General features: G+C 41.4%; 1 protein-coding gene across 1 annotated transcript; it reads right to left on the bottom strand.

Annotated features, from left to right (window-relative positions):
- Positions 1-2,059: 2,059 nt before the first annotated feature.
- On the bottom strand, positions 2,060-17,675 carry LOC115381932 (cytochrome P450 2J6-like). Its single transcript, XM_030083574.1, has 9 exons — positions 17,359-17,675; positions 14,081-14,246; positions 13,834-13,986; positions 13,583-13,743; positions 13,333-13,509; positions 13,077-13,215; positions 12,332-12,519; positions 12,102-12,243; positions 2,060-2,825 (listed from the first exon to the last, which is right to left on the bottom strand). The coding sequence occupies exons 1-9, from the start codon at positions 17,548-17,550 to the stop codon at positions 2,650-2,652; spliced, it is 1,494 nt and encodes a 497-aa protein (XP_029939434.1). The 5' UTR covers positions 17,551-17,675; the 3' UTR covers positions 2,060-2,649.
- Between the last annotated feature and the right edge of the window lie 1,798 nt (positions 17,676-19,473).

Raw genomic sequence — 19,473 nt, 5'->3', positions numbered from 1 at the left:
CATGAGGGAACAAGCATCCGCACAATGAGCAGAATAAAGTCATGTTTAACTTGCATATAATTCCACTCTTGAGAGAATAAACGGGCAGGTTAATTCTAAATGAAGATTCCAGGTGCTTTCAAGGTCATTTTAAAGAGTAATTAACTTTTTCTCCAAATTATAAAGTCCCCACACCCAGGGCGCATAGCTAGCTAGGATTGCGGCTCTTCTCAGTTCCTCCACTTGAATAATGAGGTACAGCATCTGCTTCATAAAACTCTCCTGTGTGGAATAATCCCCCCCTCCCCATCTCAAGGGCACCATCTCAACATCAATGGGGCAGCAAGAGGGGAGTGCGGCGCGAGGTTCCTCGGCTCAACCTGACCCTGGACATGAGCTCGGAACCAGATCTACCAACGTGGAGGTGATAAACCACTTTATTGCAGACTTTAGTACATTCAATCGTATTGCGCATGCATGCGCACATCACATACACACATGTTCTCAGAAAGAGAGCGGGAGAGAGCGCTGCAGGGCGTTCATCAGCATACTTTTCTTTTTTAAATCTGTGTTTGGGTGAAAGCAGCAAGTCATTTCAAGTCAAAGGCCTCAAGTCCGAATGAAGTCTGGAGTCTTTCTTTGTTCATACACTTGAATGTCCAGCTTTCTCTTTTCATTGAGAGATACAGTTTTTAAAGAACTGAAAAGAATCACATTTCTTCAGTTTAATTCAAATATCAATATCCAACCTTGCAGTCACCTTCAACCAGGATTTAACCTTCAGTTTCCACATTTAATCCACATTAAACAGCTCTGCAGGACCTCTTTCTTTTAGCTGCATTATATTTCTAAAATTAGGAACATGTTGACGCAAGGTGATGGTTTAAAATTAACCAATGCATTTGACAAGAACCAGCAGGAGAGATCAAGCCAGCCAACTACGAGCTTCCCCTCACTGGCTCCCCGTCGATCTAAAATAGAAATTAAAATCCTTCTCTTAACCTCTAAAGCTTTTAATAGTCAGCCCCCATCATATCTTAAAGAGCTGTTGGCCCCATACTGCCCCAGGACGACACTTCGTTCTCAGAGTGCTGGCCTACTGGAGGTTCCGAGGCTTTCTAAAAGTAGAATGGGAGGTAGAGCTTTCAGCTATCAGGCTCCTGTCATGTGGAGCCAGCTCCCAGTTTCAGTTAGGGAGGCTGACACAGTCTTTACCTCCAAGGCCAGACTGAAGACCTCTCTATTTAGTAAAGCTTACAGTTTGGGTTGGTTCAGGCCTCCCTGAAGCATTTTCTTAGTGGTGCTGCTGTAGGTTGGGACTCAAAAACACAATCTAAAACTCATAAGGACAACAAAGACTAACCTCAACAAACAATAGGAACAAAACAATTAAAAAGCATCCTCTCACTCTTCTCTCCACTCTTAGGGGGCGTTAGAGCTTACAGGCCAGTCCTGGCATTGGGAGCGATCATGGCTGCACAGGTCCTCTATACCCACTGTCCCCCTCTCTCTCTCTTGTTCCCTCTCTCTAAAAACGCACCCTAACCAGCCATTATTCTGAGCCTAACATCATCCTTAACTTAACCTCAGGCTCCTGCTATGTGGAATCAGCTCCCAGTTTGAATTTGGGAGGTCGTCTTCTCTCCTTTCTCACTCCACATGTATCACTACTACGTGTCATTAATCATTGTCTGTCTTCTAGTCAATGAACACTCTCTCTCATGTAGTCTCTCTCTTTCCCCCCAGGATACCACAGGTTCGTCAACTGAGGCCTCCTGCATTAATCCACCTGCATCGAGTGGAGCAATGCTGAGCTAATTCTGTAAATCAGTCTGTCTGTACGATCCTTTTTCTCTCTTTCCCCTTTTTCTCTTTCCCCCACCCCATCCAGAATAGCAGAAAGTCACCACATCTGAGCCTGGTTCTGCAAAGGTTTCTTGCTTTTCAAAGGGAGTTTTCCTTGCCACAGTTGCTTATGCTTGCTCATGTGGAAGTGCTGGGTTATCTCTGTAAAAGAGTGCAGACACGACTGTGTTGTAATTGGTGCTATATAAATAAAGTTGAATAGAATACAATAGAATAGAACAGAAAATCCTTTATTCGTCCCACAAGAGGAAATTTACAGAGGATCAATATTGACAACAATCACAGATGCAATACAGATTGTTACATAGATTTATGTATAAAATCACCATCCTGTAAAGATACCATGAACATCATAATCTACACAAACTGATATATTGATATATGAGCAACATATCAAAGTGATGATGAAACATATCACAGTGAAGATGAAATCAGTCCACCAACTTTGTCTGTCTTGACCCACAGGTCATGTTTGATCCCTTTGGTTTACAGATGCAGTGGTGCCATAAAATATTGAAATTTTGAGTCAAAACAATGGACCCCTATAGGCTGTTGATATATTGGAATTGGTATGTGATGGGTTTGATGAGTTTAAAAAACAAAACAAACAAACAAACAAACAAACAAAAAACAAGTTTCTGTGACAGTTCAAGAAATTATTTAACTATTCATCATGTTCCCAAGGTTTGTTGATAATCTTAGCTCAGAGTTTAATCTACTTTAGTCTTACGGACATAATTATAAATGGAGTTTAGAGCTCTCCTTTGTTTATATAGAAAGTGGTTTGGTTAGATGTTCTGTCATTCAGCGAATCTTGGCGCTAACTTTGAAGGGGAGAGGTACACGTGTGGTTCCAGTAATCCCTTCTGTACTCAGTTCTACTCCATCAGGAACAGAGAAGGAGAACTTCTGCAGTAATCCCACCAAAAACAGGAACAGCTCCATCTTGGCAAGGCTCTCTCCAAGGCACACCCGTTTCCCTGAAACAGCCACAAATACACACAGACAGCCAGATTTAAAAGCCAGGGATTACTATCTATATGCCTCACAGCTGGAATTGGAAAATAAATAAATAAATTCTTCATTTCATTATTAAACATCATGTGTTAGATTAACCAATTATACCTACCATATAGACCCAGCAATATGAATTCATACAAATGTCTGGTTTTCATTGTTTTTCAGGGGACTATAAAGAGTGCATTTAATTTGTATGTTTTTGACTGGCACTTTCAACAGAATAATATTTCTTTGTGTTGTGTGATCATCAAGGTTTTCTACCATGTTCACAAACAGGGGAGAAAAATCAACGCAGCCCAAACTGTACTGTAGGTGTGGATGCCATGACGGTGGTGCTGCAATGCATCATGGTAATTTGGACAGAATATGTACTATTTGAACATTGTTTTTGTGGTTTATTTCGATTTTCTGATGTTGATAGTGTTATTGGTAGTTGCCCTTTGTTGTGTTCTTATAGTTCAGTTAATTGAAATAGTTTTGTTAATTTTCACATTGGACCGGGAATGAGAAGTGTTGTGGGTTTAATGTGGCCCTGCTACTGCTGCTGTTGAAAATATGTGGGGATCATAGCACTTGATAATGGTGGTATGAGAACAAAAATCTCAGATTATTTATATTCTGACTGTGTCTTACACAGGCTATCGCAGTGCAGTCAAAGTGGGTTAAAGTGGAGCACAGACTGGTGAGAGAACTCAATGACCCCTTGAGCACATAGACATCATATAAGAACTAGATGTCTTAAGGTGGAGTAAACAACGTCTTAGTTCAAGGTTCAAAGTTCAAGGTTTCTTTATTTATACCTCACGGTAAATTTGTTTGCAGGCAGGGACTCAGCAGTCCGAATAAAACACACATAAAAAAACAAAACAAAACAAAACACAGCAATCAGTACAATCAACACACAAAGAAGCCAGTCATTAAGAACCATAAAATCACCTAAAATTTCCCAGATAACATCTCCGAGCTCCAAAGCTTTAATAGGACTCTCTCATCTCCTCACCCTGGCATTGAGCTTTGTGATAGCTGCTGGGACAAAGGTTAGTTCTGTAACGTTTGGTCCTGGCCTTGGGGACCGTGAAGCGACAGCTGGAGGGAAGGAGTTGGAACTCACTGTGTAGGGGGTGTGAGCTATCCAAAACAATAGTGCTGGCTTTCCGCTGCAACCGGGCCTCATATAAGTCTGTCAAGGTGAGTTGGGGCTCTCCAATTAGTCTTCCGGCCCATTTAACAATCTGGCCCAGAGCGTTTTTGTCCTGCAGAGTCAGGTTGGCAAACCAGGCCACCAGTGCAAAGGATAAAACAGACTCTATGAAAGCATGGTAAAAGAGAACAAGCATGGTCCTGTCAACGTTAAAACGAGCCAGTCGCCGAAGATAAAACAAACGCTGATGCCCCTTTTTACACACAGCTTCACTGTTTTGTTTTGGACTGTTTTGGGCAGTGGACCACTCTAGAGCGCTCTATTGCAGGGGTCTTCAAAGTGGGGAATAGCGAGCCTCCCCAAAGGGAACTCTGCCGTCGGTGCGGGGGAATTCGGTGCGGCCCCTTCCTACAGAAGCCCACGTGCAAGAAGCGCTCTCTCTCTCTCTCTCGCTCTCTCTCTCTCTCTCTCTCGCTCTCTCTCTCTTTCTCTGGCCACTCCTCCCCTGAAGTCCTCTGGCACCCCCCCAGGGGAGGCGTGCCTCACACTTTGAAAACCACTGCTCTAGTGTAATCTAAGGGAAGGTGAGTGGTTTACACTAACTAAAATACTATTAATTCATATCACTTGAATATCACTTGAATTCTTGATGGATTTACAGACGGTTTGATTTATTACTAATGTTACGTTGCTATGATTCAGACTACATGTTAAAATCACAACTTTACTTTTTGAAAAACGCTTGTTTAGCATGTTTAACTATTAAATATTGTGTTTAAATATTGCAAGATTGGTTTTGACCCTGCCTTTTTAGAAATTTACCATCTACTTTCATCCTATTGAATTGGATTTTCTCAAATTCTCAATTTTTATATCGGCTGAATACATACATAAAACGATCCCAACATATTGCATATTTCCTTATCCTTAAAGCTAGGGTTGGCAATCTTGGAAAACTAGCATGTAGCACGAATGTAGCATCTCCCCAAGGCTCCGCCCAGCTCCCACCCCATTGGAGGAGCTCCGTTGGGAGCGGAGAGCGCTCCTGCGTCAAGTGCGTTCCTGGCGTAACCTGTCCTCAGCGCTTCGTTTCTTCGTTTTTCTTTATTTGCACTATGCCAAGTATGGCGCACTCACCGGTAAGTAAAGCCCCAAACATTCTTCTCTGCCATTCTGCAACGACGCTCTGTCCTTCTACACGCTCACTGAATCAGGGTCAGTGCACGCCATTGACATGTACGCGCAGGGGGCAGGTGGAACGGCGAAGGGATTTGATTGGTTTAAAAAAAGGTGTCCCGTCAAGACGATTGGTTGCTGTTTTTCCCGTTTTACTCCTGCTGTAGATAGCGGATATTTTCCAAACTACTTTAAGAACACGCTATGAATTGTTTCCCATCGGGTCATAAAGATCATTTTAACCAGTATTTAAAAAAATGTATCTCATTCAAATCGCCAACCCTAGCTTTAATGTTAAAGAAAAAAGGTCTAACATATTGACAATGGGTTTTATGTCTGAGTGCTTTTCCTTCTATTTTTAAAGTTTGCTAAAAGAGAGTGCAAAAGGCGCTGGGAACTTGCACTAAGAAGGGATGATTTCGTGGCTGACAATAGGTCACGGCTCTGCAGCGACCACTTTCAAAGAGAGGACTTTGACAGGACGGGGGAGACTAAAAATCTTCAACTTCCCTGCTCATCTTCAAAGGGTATGTTTGTCACTGACCCACAAGAATTCCAGGTGGATAAATCATTATTTAAATGTGTGATTTAATGTCAAAATTTCCTGCAAGTTAAAGAATACATAAAATGTTGTATTTTACAGATCATTTGAATATTTAACTGTCTATTTTAGCCTATAGCAACAAGAAGCACAGCAGCTTATTATTATTATTATTATTATTATTATTATTATTATTATTATTATTATTATTATTCATTCATTCACTCATTATCTACCACTTCTTCCCTTTCGGGGTCGTGGGTGGCTGGAGCCGATCCCAGCTGCTGTGGGCGAAGGCGGGGTACACCCTGGACAGGTCGCCAGTCTGTCGCAGGGCAAATTATTAATTATTATTATTATTATTATTATTATTATTGTTGTTGTTGTTGTCGTTATTGTTGTTGTTGTTGTTGTTGTTGTTGTTGTTGTTGTTATGGTCATATATTTTTAAAAATCAAAAGACAGCCACTGGAGGGAAGGAAGCAAACAAGCCGGAAAAGTGAGGCCAGTGACCACTTGTATGCGTTGCCTTCTTGCCCCAAGGTTCTAAAGGCCAAACTTGATGCGTCCTTAAAAACGGTACGAAAACTGCAGCGGGAGAAGAGCAATGCCTTGGCGAGGGAAAGGAGGGCGAAGGAAAACATGCATGCTCTTCTGGATTGACTGGCGCTTTGCACACAATACTATGATACTACTTTGCACACACACACACACACACACACACACACACACACACACACACACACACACACACACAGTGATGGGGCAACTGTCCTTGGGGGCTCTAAGCAAAAAAATTCATCAGGCCCCCACCCCATCTGTGCACACCGAAAAAAAAAAAATTGCATACAATTTTTGGGACATTTGATATTTATTAGAGCTGGGCAACGATTAAATTCCTTAATCGTGAGGAATTGCACCCCAATCCTGGAGTTAATCAATTAATCGTGATTAAAATGGTTCATTTGAAGTCTGCCAAGGCCATTCAAAATGTGTGTGTGTTACATAAATAAGAAATAAGTCCTCAAGAACGAGTTTCTGTTTATTCAATTAGACATGAATAATCTGCAGGCATCACAGGAAACCAACAGATAATTTGACACAGTTCTGTGTTCATGTGTCATCAACCAAGTCACAACCAAGTCAGAAACAGATGAAAAATGGAATTTTCTTATGAGCGCACACTTCCTCAAACTTCATCATATCTCCGACTCTCAGACAGAGAAGGCAGAATAAATTCTGTCACCCCGAATTGTGCCTCATCCTCACCCTTATTAAGCCAGCTTGTGTGTTGAAGGGAAATGTACTTTGTTTTGCGTGTTTTCAGCACCTGAAGAACGCCCAGCGGGAGAAACGGTGCACCGGCAAAACACGTATTTTAAGTTTGATTTTCTTTTTTTTTTATATATATATATATTTGTGCTCCTAATTTCAGTTTGTGCCTTATACCAGCCTTTTCCTCATGATTTTTCTGATAATTCGGCTGAGTTCAATATGGCAAATAATGAGAAATGGACCGTGTTTCACCGCTAAAAGCGCGAGTGTTTTTTTTTTGACGGTCAGCAGGAGCGCGCTCTTGTGGCGCAGGACAGGTTCGGCTTGTTCACGCCCCCCACAGCGTGATTCAGCCAGGCTGGACCAGGCATACATCCACACTAAAATATATCAAAGTAAATTGCATAGCTTGCATCTGTAGACATAGCTCCCAGACCCAACTTTGAAAAGCATAGATTAACGGCAACATTTTTTTTCTCGCGCAATAAGAGTCTTGCGGTAACGCAGCACGTTAACGCCGTTAACGGCCCAGCTATAATATGTATACTGAAAAACTTAGAGAACCCCTAATCTCTGCTATTAGATCCAGGGACCAACAGAAGTCCTTGAAAGCCCTGGCTTATCAATAATTATATTATACAATAAACCTTGTGGCTGGCACTGATTGACGCAGACAGCGCTGAAGGCTGATAGGGCCGTGCGGGGCCCTCCAAGGGGGTTTGCTACGTCGTTGTTTCATAATTGCATCATAAATGCCGATTGTTGTCGTTTCTGTGCAGTACATGCATTAGCACTTTGGGTACCTCTCAGGGGCCTCCTTGCGGGGCCCCCTAAAAGCCGGGGCCCCAGGCAATTGCCTGGTTTGCCTGTTGGCACGCCGCACCTCTGCTTTCCCCTCTATTCTATTTTTTGTTTGTTAAGTTAGTATTTGTGTGAGACTCTTCCATTATTTATCTTATAACAGTCATTATGAGATATATTGTTGAAGCTGGATTTTCTAACAGTAGAGTTCATATTTAGAACATTATTTAATATTACTTATTGAACAGAGTCTAAGAGAGCCATTATTTTGTTACGAGTTTAAAGATTTCCTTTTAATTTTATTACAGAAGTTAATTTTGCACCATTGAAGCATAATAAAGCATGTTCATCAACCTCCAAGAAGCCTATCCGAATTTGTGTCTTGAGGTCCCGCCAATTGTCCTCTTTTTTGCAAATCAAAATATGCTCATCCTAGGGTATATATACTGTATATGTTTTTTGGTTTTTTTTGTCTTGCTTTGAGGTTCAGTTAAGGGAAGTAAGTATGGCTTTGGTGTGATGTTCCTCTTGAACCACAAATAAAAACAAAGTCCATGATTTATTTTTATGTATTTTATTTATTATATCATCATTTTATTTTGTAGTTTTTATTTTATAGTTATTATTAAGTATATATATATATATATATATATATATATATATATATATATATATATATATATATATATATATATATATATATATATATATATATATATATATATATATATATATGTATGATGTATGTATGTATGTATATATACATATATATATATATATATATATATATATATATATATATATATATATATATATATATATATATATATATATATATACCGGTCAGGGAAGTGCTTGCTGTTTGTGCAGCATATCATGCAGATGTTGGAACATTATTTGAGCAGATATCCAGCAGATTACAAACACATTCTTCGGCGCTGAGGACTGTTGGCTGCAAAGCTAAAGACCTGAAAGTTTTGTTAGAGACTTTATGCACATGTCACAGGATGTTGTGTAATCTGCTTAACCCAGGGCCCTTGTAAACAAGGATTGATCGTGCATTGCTTTGTATGCCGTTCATGGATGCACATTCGTTTAACAGGATTGTTTTCAATCAGATTGTAAAAAAAGCACCCATGTAAACTGTGCCACTGTGTGGTGTACCTCGATGACTTTGTTATTCTGGCCATATGTGCATTAGCATCACTTCCTCCTCCACACTGACCATGGTGTGCTCACCTGGCTCTTGAACTTCAAGAACAGAGAAGGCCAAGTTGCTCACGACTGGGTTTGACTTTGAAATACAACATCATGCAGGGTGGCATCACAGCACTGCTGATGCCCCCTCTCGCCATCCATGTGTGGCAGTGGAGTGTTGCTATTGACAAGTGCAGGAAGAACAGAGCCAGAAAGTTTGGGCACTGGCAACTGCCTACCCTTCTGACAGTGGCACACACTGACCACTGAGCAGTTGAAGAAACAGCAAGAGGCTGATGCAACTCTTGTGTTGGTGAGAGGGTGGCTGGAGGCAAGGCAGCAACCCAAATGAGCAGAACTGTCAGCCCTGGGACCTGAGGTGAAGGTATATCACTCCCATTGGGCAACTTTAAAGTCCATGTAATATACCAGAGGTGGCAGACACCAGGACAAGGGAACAACCTCCTGCAGCTGCTATTACCTGAAGCCTTGCATCCTTAATTTCTTCAGGTTGTCCATGGCTTGGTGGACAAGCCATGGACCAGTCTGAAACCAGTCTGAGACCAGTCTCAAAAGTCTGAAAATGCCAAGAACACACAAAACATGTCGGGTGATGGCGTTGAGAGTGATGTTTGGTCATCTGATGCCTGCTATCCAGGCCATGTTACCTCACATATCTGAGGTCCCTGCCACTGCTTCCAAGTTGGGAATGAGACAGATGTCATCCCTTCATTCTTTTTTTTACTGGAGCGATCGTGGGAATGACTGGCAGTCAATGACACACCACGATTGCAACATGTTTCTAATTTATAAAAACTTGCCAAACAAAAGAACAACACGAGCGCAGCGTCTTGCCTGTAGCTGGTGTAAACAGATGTTTCAGCGTCCCGAGAAGTCCACAATGCATTGCAGTTTTTTCCACTGCTTACATCATCCTTTCGAGCCCTACGGTAAAGCCAAGACCCTCCACCACCTCTGGAGGCGGTCTACTGGCCGGGCTGTTGACTGGATATTGATCTGCATGTGTACTGCTGTGATGCTGGCATTGCCCAGAACGGACCAACCCAGTGTTCCCATGTGCAACTCCAACAGTACTTGGTGGGGGCCCCAATGGAGAGAGTAGGAGTGGACATCCTGGGGCCCTTCCCAGTCACTGACCATGGTAACTGCTGTGTTCTTGTGGCCTTTTTACAAAGTGGTCAGAAGCATATGCAGTTCCAAATCAAAGTGCCACGACCACAGTGGAGAGGCTGGTGGAGATGTTTGCTCACTATGGGGTACCCAACGAGCTTTACAGTGACCGGGGAGGAACTTTGAGTCCCAGGTATTCCGTGAAGTATGCCAATGGCTGGGGGTGAGTAACACAAGGCCAACTCCACCCCACCTGCAGAGGTGATGGACTGGTTAAAAAGGTTCAGTCATACCCTGTCCACCCGAATTGCCATTCTCACCAGTCAACAGTCGTCACCTGTCCCTGGCCTTGTGGTCTTACTGATCCGCTGTTCATGAGTCCCGCTAGTGCATACCTGCAGCTCTCATGTTTAGGAAAGGACTCCGGACACCAGTGGACTTGGTTGTTGTTGCACCGACAGAACCTGAGATAGCTGGAGGGAAACAGATGGACTACTTCTACAGACTAAAAGAGTGTATGCCAGTGGTGCATGACTACACCCATTATATCCAAACCAACTCTCGAATCCAGCAGAATGGGCCTATGATACCTGTTGCAGAGGATGAGCTTTCATGACAGGGGACAACGTATGTTTTTACTGTTCTGCCTGGAAAAAAGGGACATCCCCCCAAGCTTCACAGCCACTAGAAAGGTCTCGGTGAAGTGGTATGCCAATTGTACCTAGTAGCCTACAGATGCCCAACAAGAGTCGCATGGTGGTGCTGCACCAGGACATACTCTCAACACACCATCCTCTCGCCCCAATTGTTGCTGTGGGTGGTGGTGAGAGAAATACTGCTGTCAAGTTGACTGTCCACCTGCTGTGATCCCTGTCAGCCTTGAACTTCCAGCTTACAAATGAATAGTTCACCAGTGACAGCATCCTAGACACTTAAGAGAGTTTGTACTGGGTGAAGGGGTCGCCAGGGATGACTGACCGGTGGGGGCTATATAGCAGTGGCTGCCATGACGGTGATGCTGCAATGCACCATGTGAGTTTGGGATGCGATATTTAATATTATAATGTGTTATTGGCAGTTGTCTTTTGTTGTGTCCTTGTTGTTTAGTTAATCTAAATAGTTTAGTCAATTTTAACATCAGATCGGGAATGAGACATGTAGGTTTAATGTGGTCCTGCTAGTGTTCCTGTTGTAAGCATTTAAAAATAAAAGCTCTCTATTGCTGTGGGGACCCATTTAAAGCTGCAGACTCTCTCTGTGCTGACTCTGTCCCACATGGGTGGTCACAGTGTCATATTACAAATTATTCATTTCAGAAGACCCCTCACAGATATAATGAGGTTTGACAAGTTTGGCATTACTTCTATCAGAGTTTTTTTTTTTTTTTACATCGTTCAGTACCATATCGTTATTTTAGAAAAAAGATTATTTTACTCAAACTAATGCACATTGATTAACCTTTGACTAGTGTACCTGAATTTAGATCTCTGGTTATAGAGGGATTGTTTTTTTGTACAACTAAATTTTCAATCCATTGAGAAGTACAGTGCCATTGAAGTGTCTGGAGACTGTCAATTGTCAGAAACAAAATCATTTTCACACCACAAAAATAGGCAACCTGTTTTATCTTCACATAACACATTGTTGGCTTATCAAAGACCTTTTTTTTCAAGATGTCTGTGCAATCAGTCATTACGGATGTGACTGCATCACCATTGAAAAACTTTTGCAGCTTCAGAAACTAACACTCTCAGCTGCTTTGATTCTTTCACTGTAACTCTGAAATGGGAAACGCATCAGTTTGGAAGAGCAGATATTTGTATTCAAATAAAGAAAGCACAAGTAAAAAGTTGTTTGAGGATTATTTAAGTACATACACCTGAAAATACAGACACAAAGTACAAATACGTTGTTGCTAGCCACCTGTAGTCCTGCTTCAAGTGTGAGTGTGGTGGTGGTGTTAGTGTACTGTACCTGCAGAGAAAGGCAGAAATGCTTCTGGTTTGACAAACTTGCCCTCAGCATTCAGGAAGTGCCCGGGGTTGAAGGTGTCCGGAGTCTCCCATTGAGTCTCATCAAACAGCACCGAGGTCAACATGGGCATCAGGGACGTACCCTGAAAAAAGAAAAACACACAATGATGACAAGCAACTATCAAATTCAGCTAAACACTCAAACTTCAAATAGCTTTAGACTGAAGGGACCTTTGGTATGTAGTAACCGCCCAGTGTGGTGTCCTGAGCTGCTCTCCTCAACCCATTCAAAGGGACGATGTTTCCTATTCTCTGGATCTCGTGGATGACCGCATCAGTGTAGGGCATGTTGGGTCTGTCCGCCATGGTCGGATGTCTGGTCTGCCCGATCACCCGATCGATCTCCTCCTGGACTTTCACTGAAGAGAGTTAAATGATTTTCTTAACACTGAGAGCTACTTCATGGGTACAGAGTTGGGAGAAAGTCTACTTGCAACAAATTAGAGTAACATGTATGGAGTGGCTCAGGAAGGGTTCAAAGCATCTTTATAATAATTTACCATGATAGGTTAAACATCAAATATTAACTTTGTCTCTTAGTGTGAGCAGAACTTTTTGCTGCTCAGTGTGAGAGAGATGGTGAACTTGGAGGAATGGGGACCTGGGGTGGACACAGTGTGGACATTGTGGAGGAGGTGGTCATATAGACAAACTGGACTGGGTAGGAAGGAAAATTCAGTCAGTTGAGTAGCAGTAATTATGGGTAAACCTTTACGATGATAATTTTTTACTATTTGATGTTAAATTATATCCACTTCCCTTTGTACAGTTCAGTCTGCACACAGGAGAGTCGGTTCAAATTACTCTTTATATTTGCTAAACGCCAACATATTTGAATTGTGAGCATTTTCTGTTTTGTTCATAATACTGTGGTGCTACAGCCTCACAGTTTGTCTCTTTCTGGCATGCCACCCACCCTGGACATCAGGGTTTCTGATGAGGTAAACCAAAGCCCATAGCAAAGTAGTGGAAGTTGTTTCTGTTCCAGCCAGGAAGAGGTCCAGAGAGCACAGAGTCAGGTTGGCTTCAGAAAAACCCTGGTCAGACTGTTTGTGCTAATAAAAAAAATCATGCAGAGAAGGAACATTGGTTAATGTACTGAATGAACTGGCAGCTTGAAAGAAAAGAAGAAATGTAGAGTGCAATGTGTGCTAAAAATACTTTTGTCATACATTCTTCATCTCAATGATGAAAGCATCAATGTAGTCTCTGGGATTGTTGTGGTCCAGGTCCTGCTTGTGCCTCTTCACCTCCTCACCAATAAAGTTCAGCAGAGTTCCATAGTTACTGAAAATATTGTTGTGAGGACCTGGCAGGTGTTTCATCAGTCCAGGTAATGCATCATAGAGCTGAAAGAAAAGAAAGAAAGGAATGAGAAAAACATGTGACTGTCACTAAATTAGAGGGACGTTGTGAACATACCAGACCCCAGATGCTTCCCTCAAGCTGAATAGCCTCTGATAAATACTTCAGCATGAGCTGGAAATTGTGGTCAGAGTAGTCAAACCGTTTCCCCATCACCAACTGGCAAATAATGTTGGACACAGCGTTGTTAAAGAGGCCTGCTGGTGTGAAAAGACCTCCTAAAGAAGAAGAAACAGCTGTTTGAGAAACCTGCAATGATGTACCTTCTTACAGGAGTAGGAGCTGATCATGTGCTCGATGTAAAATACCTTTCTCCTTCTCAATCTCTTCCTGCAGGACTCGCAGCTCCTCACAGATGCACTGCTCCATGTTGTTTTTGCCCAGGCCGAAGGAGCGCAGGGTAGACAAGGCAAAGCGTCGCTGTCTCTTCCATTTCTCCCCACTGCTCACAAACAAACCATCTACACACAAGTATGAAGAGGTTAATTGCTAAAAAAAAAAAAAAACCTCTGTTTTCTGTATAACACAGGCGAAGAAAAGTCAGGATTTTTATACCTTCAGTTCCTGAGTAAACTCTCTCAGCCAGTGCACTGTGTGGCCGGTCCACAAAATTATCTGCTTGGGACACGATGGCTTCCTTCACCATCTTGTATCCGCAAACAAACACCATCTTTTCACTGCCAAGACGGACACTGAAGACATTCCCATACTCTTTGGCCAACTGTGAATAATATGACAAACAATATCTTGATAAGCACAATGCAGTAGTACCTTAAGTAGTAAAGGTAAAACACTGCTGTCCAGTCTGGTCGAAGTTAATGAGGAGCCCTCAATGAACCTCAACTGCAGTGCCCCCAATAACAAAATGTGTAAAAAAAAAATCACATAGTTTTCTAGTCTTAAAGGATTTTTATGAAAGTTTTTTGAAAAAAATATAAAATGAAAAAATAAATAATAATAATAAAATCAGATAGCACTCAGTTGCAGCAATAACACACATTACATGTCAAGTATTAACAGACTTTAATTAGTAGCACTGAAGAAAACATGACATTATAAATAAGTACTAACTATTTCAGTTCTGGCATGGTCAGATGACTCTAATGATTGGTCAGCTAAATCAGTAAACATGGTTCTTCTGTTGTGTTATTGGGTGGCAGAGCAGAGGGAAAAGATTCCTTCAAAAGTTGTTGTCAGGCCCCCTCAATCAAGAGAAAATCTTCTAATTTAGTCATAAATTGTAGAAAAGTGCATATAAAACTACCATGGACATCTTACTTGTTTACTTTCACTCTTGTTATGGGCTACAGAATTACGATCCTTCTTTCTCAAAATGCAGAGAGGCATCGATTGCGCCCACATCGCCCATATCTAAAGCCACCTCTGTCTATTTGTCTCTGCCAGGCTTTCTCGGCCAGGAATGTTACGGCCCTCCCCTTCACAGGCCAATGTTAGCAGGTTCGTTTAATGGGCAGCCAGGAAAAAATGGTCAATTATTGTAACAGCAACTGGAAATAATGACTTATTTCACTGAATTTGTTTAAACAAGAGAGGGATTGCACTTTAGAGTACTGATTTCAACATGTTGTTTGAAGGTGTAGAGCCGTGATGTGCGGCCCGTAAAGGCCGGCCGCTGCTCCCTCCAGAGCTGCTGTTTCTTTTAGCCCCGACCTTACACACCAGTATTTTATTCTGCTTCTACGCCCCTACTGGTGTGCTTCAGCTTGGCTCAGCCGTTCTCCTGGACCGGACCGTCGAATCACCCCAGGTCCTTGTCAGGCTGCCAGGCTGAATTACATTGTTTTTTTTGCGTTTTTTTTTTTTTTTTTTTTTTTTGCGTTTATTGTCGATGTCTACACCGTGGTTATTGTTTGCTGTTTTGTTTGGTTGTATTGTTTAAATCCTCTGTCATTGTTGTGTCTTTGTCTTTTTTTCTCTTCCTCCCCTCATCTTGTTTCTTTTCCTTTTTCACTCTATTGCAGGTTTTGTGTAATTGATTTGTTTTTTTCTTTTTTTTTTGGAACAGGAACTGGGGGTCCCCAGTCTAGCCAGATCCCTTGGTGGTAGTGATCCGTCGGTTGCAGTGACGTGCACTCTGGGTGTCTTTGGTTTGTGGTGTCACGTGGTGCGTAGATCCCCCCTGTGTGTGTTTGTTTGCTGGCTGCCTGGTAAGCCCCGACCCTGGTTCCTTTGGTAGTTTGAGTTCACCTGCGTTTGTAGTAGATCTAGATTTTACTTTGTTTTCCCTCATTCATAGTAAATTGCTTGTTGTTGTTGTTGCTGTTGTTGTTGTTAGGTATATACTTTAAATTATCACTACTGTCATGATGGAGTAAAGGGAACAGCTATATTAACTGCATATCAGGCCGTTGTGACACTTGTTCCTGAGAACAAGTGCACCAAGTTTATAAGACGTTCTGCTGAAGTGTAAACATACCCACATGTTCCGGAGACATCACCACTCACACGCTAGTGTTTTAAACATATTCGATAAGGATGTCAGCCCTTGGTTGGCAGCTGATATCAACACCAAACTGTCCAATTATGAACAAAGTCCAGCCTATGTGTCGGGGCAGGCCCAGCCCAGAAGAATATGGAATAAAAGCTCTGTCTCATGAACAATCGGGACCCTTTCGGGGCGAAATACTACGTATTTTTCCATGTAATGCTCAGCGCTGGACCTTTACAGGACCTTTACATGTTTAGAACACTAGTGTGTTCTCTCAATGATAAAGAATCCTTTAAAACATTCCTGGATCCAGACAGTGATCCGGATCATCACCAAAATTTAATGGATTCTAAGTTAGCCCAAGACCCACCTTTCACAAAGTTTCATTGCAATCCGTCCATAACTTTTTCCGTAATGTTGCTAACAAACCAATCAACCAACAAACCAACAAACCAACATGATTACATAACCTCCTTGGCGGAGGTAATAATAGCCATGTTTACAGTGAATAACAAATTAATTGGATGCACCATCTTTAAAAACCAAAACATTTATGAACAAATGAATAGCTTATTGAATTCTTAAAGGATGCAGTTTGAATATTAAAGCGATACTTCAACATTTTGGCAAATTGGCCCATTTAATGCAATTCCTTAGTCATTTCGAACAGCATACTTATTTTTTTTGTGGGGGCGAGCTATTGTTTATTCAGAGGTGAGTCGGGGAAGGTTTTCAGGACGGACACAATGGAAGTGGATGGTATTTTTGTTCCCCCTCGTCAAACTCATCAAATACACAATCCAACAACGCCAAAACACTTTGGTGGACACGTTATAATCCGCACATTCACTACGCTGTGGAACACCAACAAATAATATTGTAGCGTTACGACACTGAAGCAAATACTGGGAACTACTTCTTCTTTTGAGATCATACGCCCAGACGCCATATTTAGTAAGTAGTTCCGTCTTAGCAATCTTCGCATCAACAACTCAATCTCGTAATTTTGCATTCATATTTCACAGCGTAGTGAATGTGCGGATTATAACGTGTCCACCAAAGAGTTTTGGGGTTGTTGGATTGTGTATTTGATGAGTTTGACGAGGGGGAACAAAAATACCATCCACTTCCATTGTGTCCGTCCCGAAAACCTTCCCCGACTCGCCTCTGAATAAACAATAGCTCACCCTCACAAAAACAGTAAGTATGCTGTTCGAAATGACTAAGGAATTGCGCTAAATGGGCCAATTTGCCAAAATGTTGAAGTATCGCTTTAAGAAAGGGTGCAGTGGTGGCCTTCATTTACTCACTGGACAGAGTAACAGAGCATTCAATCTTTGACATATTAACTGAACAATACTGTGAAAATAAAATAAACATGTACCTTGGTAAAATAAACATGTGGATGTTTGCTGTCCATGCTCAGTATGTTCCCCACAATGGGAAGAGCCAGAGGTCCAGGAGGGTAGTTGTGTGGCTTCCTGTTTTTCAGGTAATCTGCGATCAGCAGGAAAAGCACAGCAAACAGCAGCAAGCTTTTTAGGTCAAAACTGAGGAAGAAGCTATAAAGCCACATGATTGAAGAAATCCAAACAAAAGAGGCTTTAAAAAAGAGGTTTCTGCTTCTTCAACGCGACTCTCCGGAGCAGGCTGACTGATGAGTCAAGCTCTCTTTAGTCCACAGAGTCCATGCTTTCACACTCTTGCATAACAGGTTTCAAGCCACGCCCCGTTACTCCTGACAACAAGACCTGCAAGCAATGTTGCCATCCGTTCTTTGTCTATCCCTTTATCTTGCCCCCGCCCTCCTTGATCCCCTCAATGACGTATAGAATTAAGTAATTCTATACGTCATTGGATCCCCTCATAAACCAGTGCAATGATAGATTTTATCTAGTTTTTGAAAAAAAAAAAAAATCTGAACCAATACAGAACACGTGATATTAAGCAGTAATATTTTCTTGAGATTCTGCATAAAATATCAAAGCTTAAAAGTGACTGACTTGGAGTTATTTTAGTAGCTTCTGAAAAAAAGCTCTTGATTGGCAGTCATAAAGTGTACTTGCTGTTTTCAGGATGCTATTACAATCATATTTTTGTGCGGTCAAGTTTTTTTTTGACTGAAAATAAGTAACCAATTATAAGTATCATTTAGAGTTGCTCAATTAAATACTAAAGGAGTTTATTTTCTAGTTACTAAACATTACTGTGTTATAGTAACCAGTCTATGCTTTTAATAGCAAAGCACCTATTTATCTTGTTATTGAAAATTACTTAAAATCATATTTACCAGTTATTGCTTTAAATAGTAAAGAATTTAATTACAACTACCACAAGATAGTATTGGATGGCTGTTGGAGTTACTAATTATTGCTTATGAATAATGTAGTAGTTACTTTACTTGTATTTAGTGCTTAATTAGAGTTGCAGTAACAAGTGTTACATCAGTAGTTACTGAAAATGTGTATCCTATTTGACCATACCTACTTGCTTCTACTGTAAGAAGTAAAGGAGTTGCTTCACTAATTACTTAATATGAAACATAAGTAGTTTCTTAGCAAAATCTCTTGATCTTCACTCTTCACTCATTGCTGCAGCAATGTGGTGTTACTGTCACATTAACTGAACTGTCAGCAATGTGTGGGTCAGTTCACTCATACATTCAGCTGAATATATTTCAATTTGTTGGAATTAAAATAAAGGTTGTGTGACTTGACCCTAGATGGTGCTGTGCAGCAAGCCTTTTCAGACTGCAGATGTTCATAGAATGAGGCCAGAGTGTAACGTGAGGCCCTGTGCACACTGCATCACCTTTGTGTCTGCAAGGGCAGCCCTGCTGGCAACAGAACAAGCAGCTCTGCACTTTGACACACTATGAGGTGTGTCACATAATGCACCTATTCAGTTTTATTCATCGACCATAAAAATTATCACATGCGCAGGAGTCTGGTGGATGACTTTGTTGTCTGGTGCAGGGGAAACCACCTTCAGCTGAATGCCTCAAAGGCTAAGGAATTCGTCATTGACTTTAGGAAATCTCAATCACGTCCACGGCCAGTTCTGACCGACTCACATGAGGTTGAGCTCACTGAGAGTTACAAGTACTTTGGGCTGTGGCTGGACAACAGGATGGACTGGATATCACAACACAGACTACCTGTACAAGAATGGACAGAGCAGGCTGTACTGAGCCTGCTCTGTCCTGAGGAGGCTCCAGCAGTGCAACTAAAGCACTTTAATTTAGTCACCACAGTGGTGGTCACATGTTTCATGTCATTGTAGCTTTTCCTTTATTTTATCTGAAAAAGATACAAAATAAACTATTGAAACCAAAAAAGAAAGAAACTAAATCATTGTTCATACATCCATTACTTGAATGTCCAGCTTTCTTGTTTCATTGAGAGACACTGTTTTTTTCTAAAACTAAAAAGAGTTGCATCCCTTCAATTTAATTTACAAGGAAAATATTTATAACTTGCTAAATCACCCCGTGCCAAAA

This window comes from Salarias fasciatus, chromosome 23, assembly GCF_902148845.1.
Source record: "Salarias fasciatus chromosome 23, fSalaFa1.1, whole genome shotgun sequence".
Classification (NCBI taxonomy): Eukaryota; Metazoa; Chordata; class Actinopteri; order Blenniiformes; family Blenniidae; genus Salarias; species Salarias fasciatus.
Note: the sequence above shows the minus strand (reverse complement) of the source record. Positions and strands in the feature narration are given on the sequence as shown.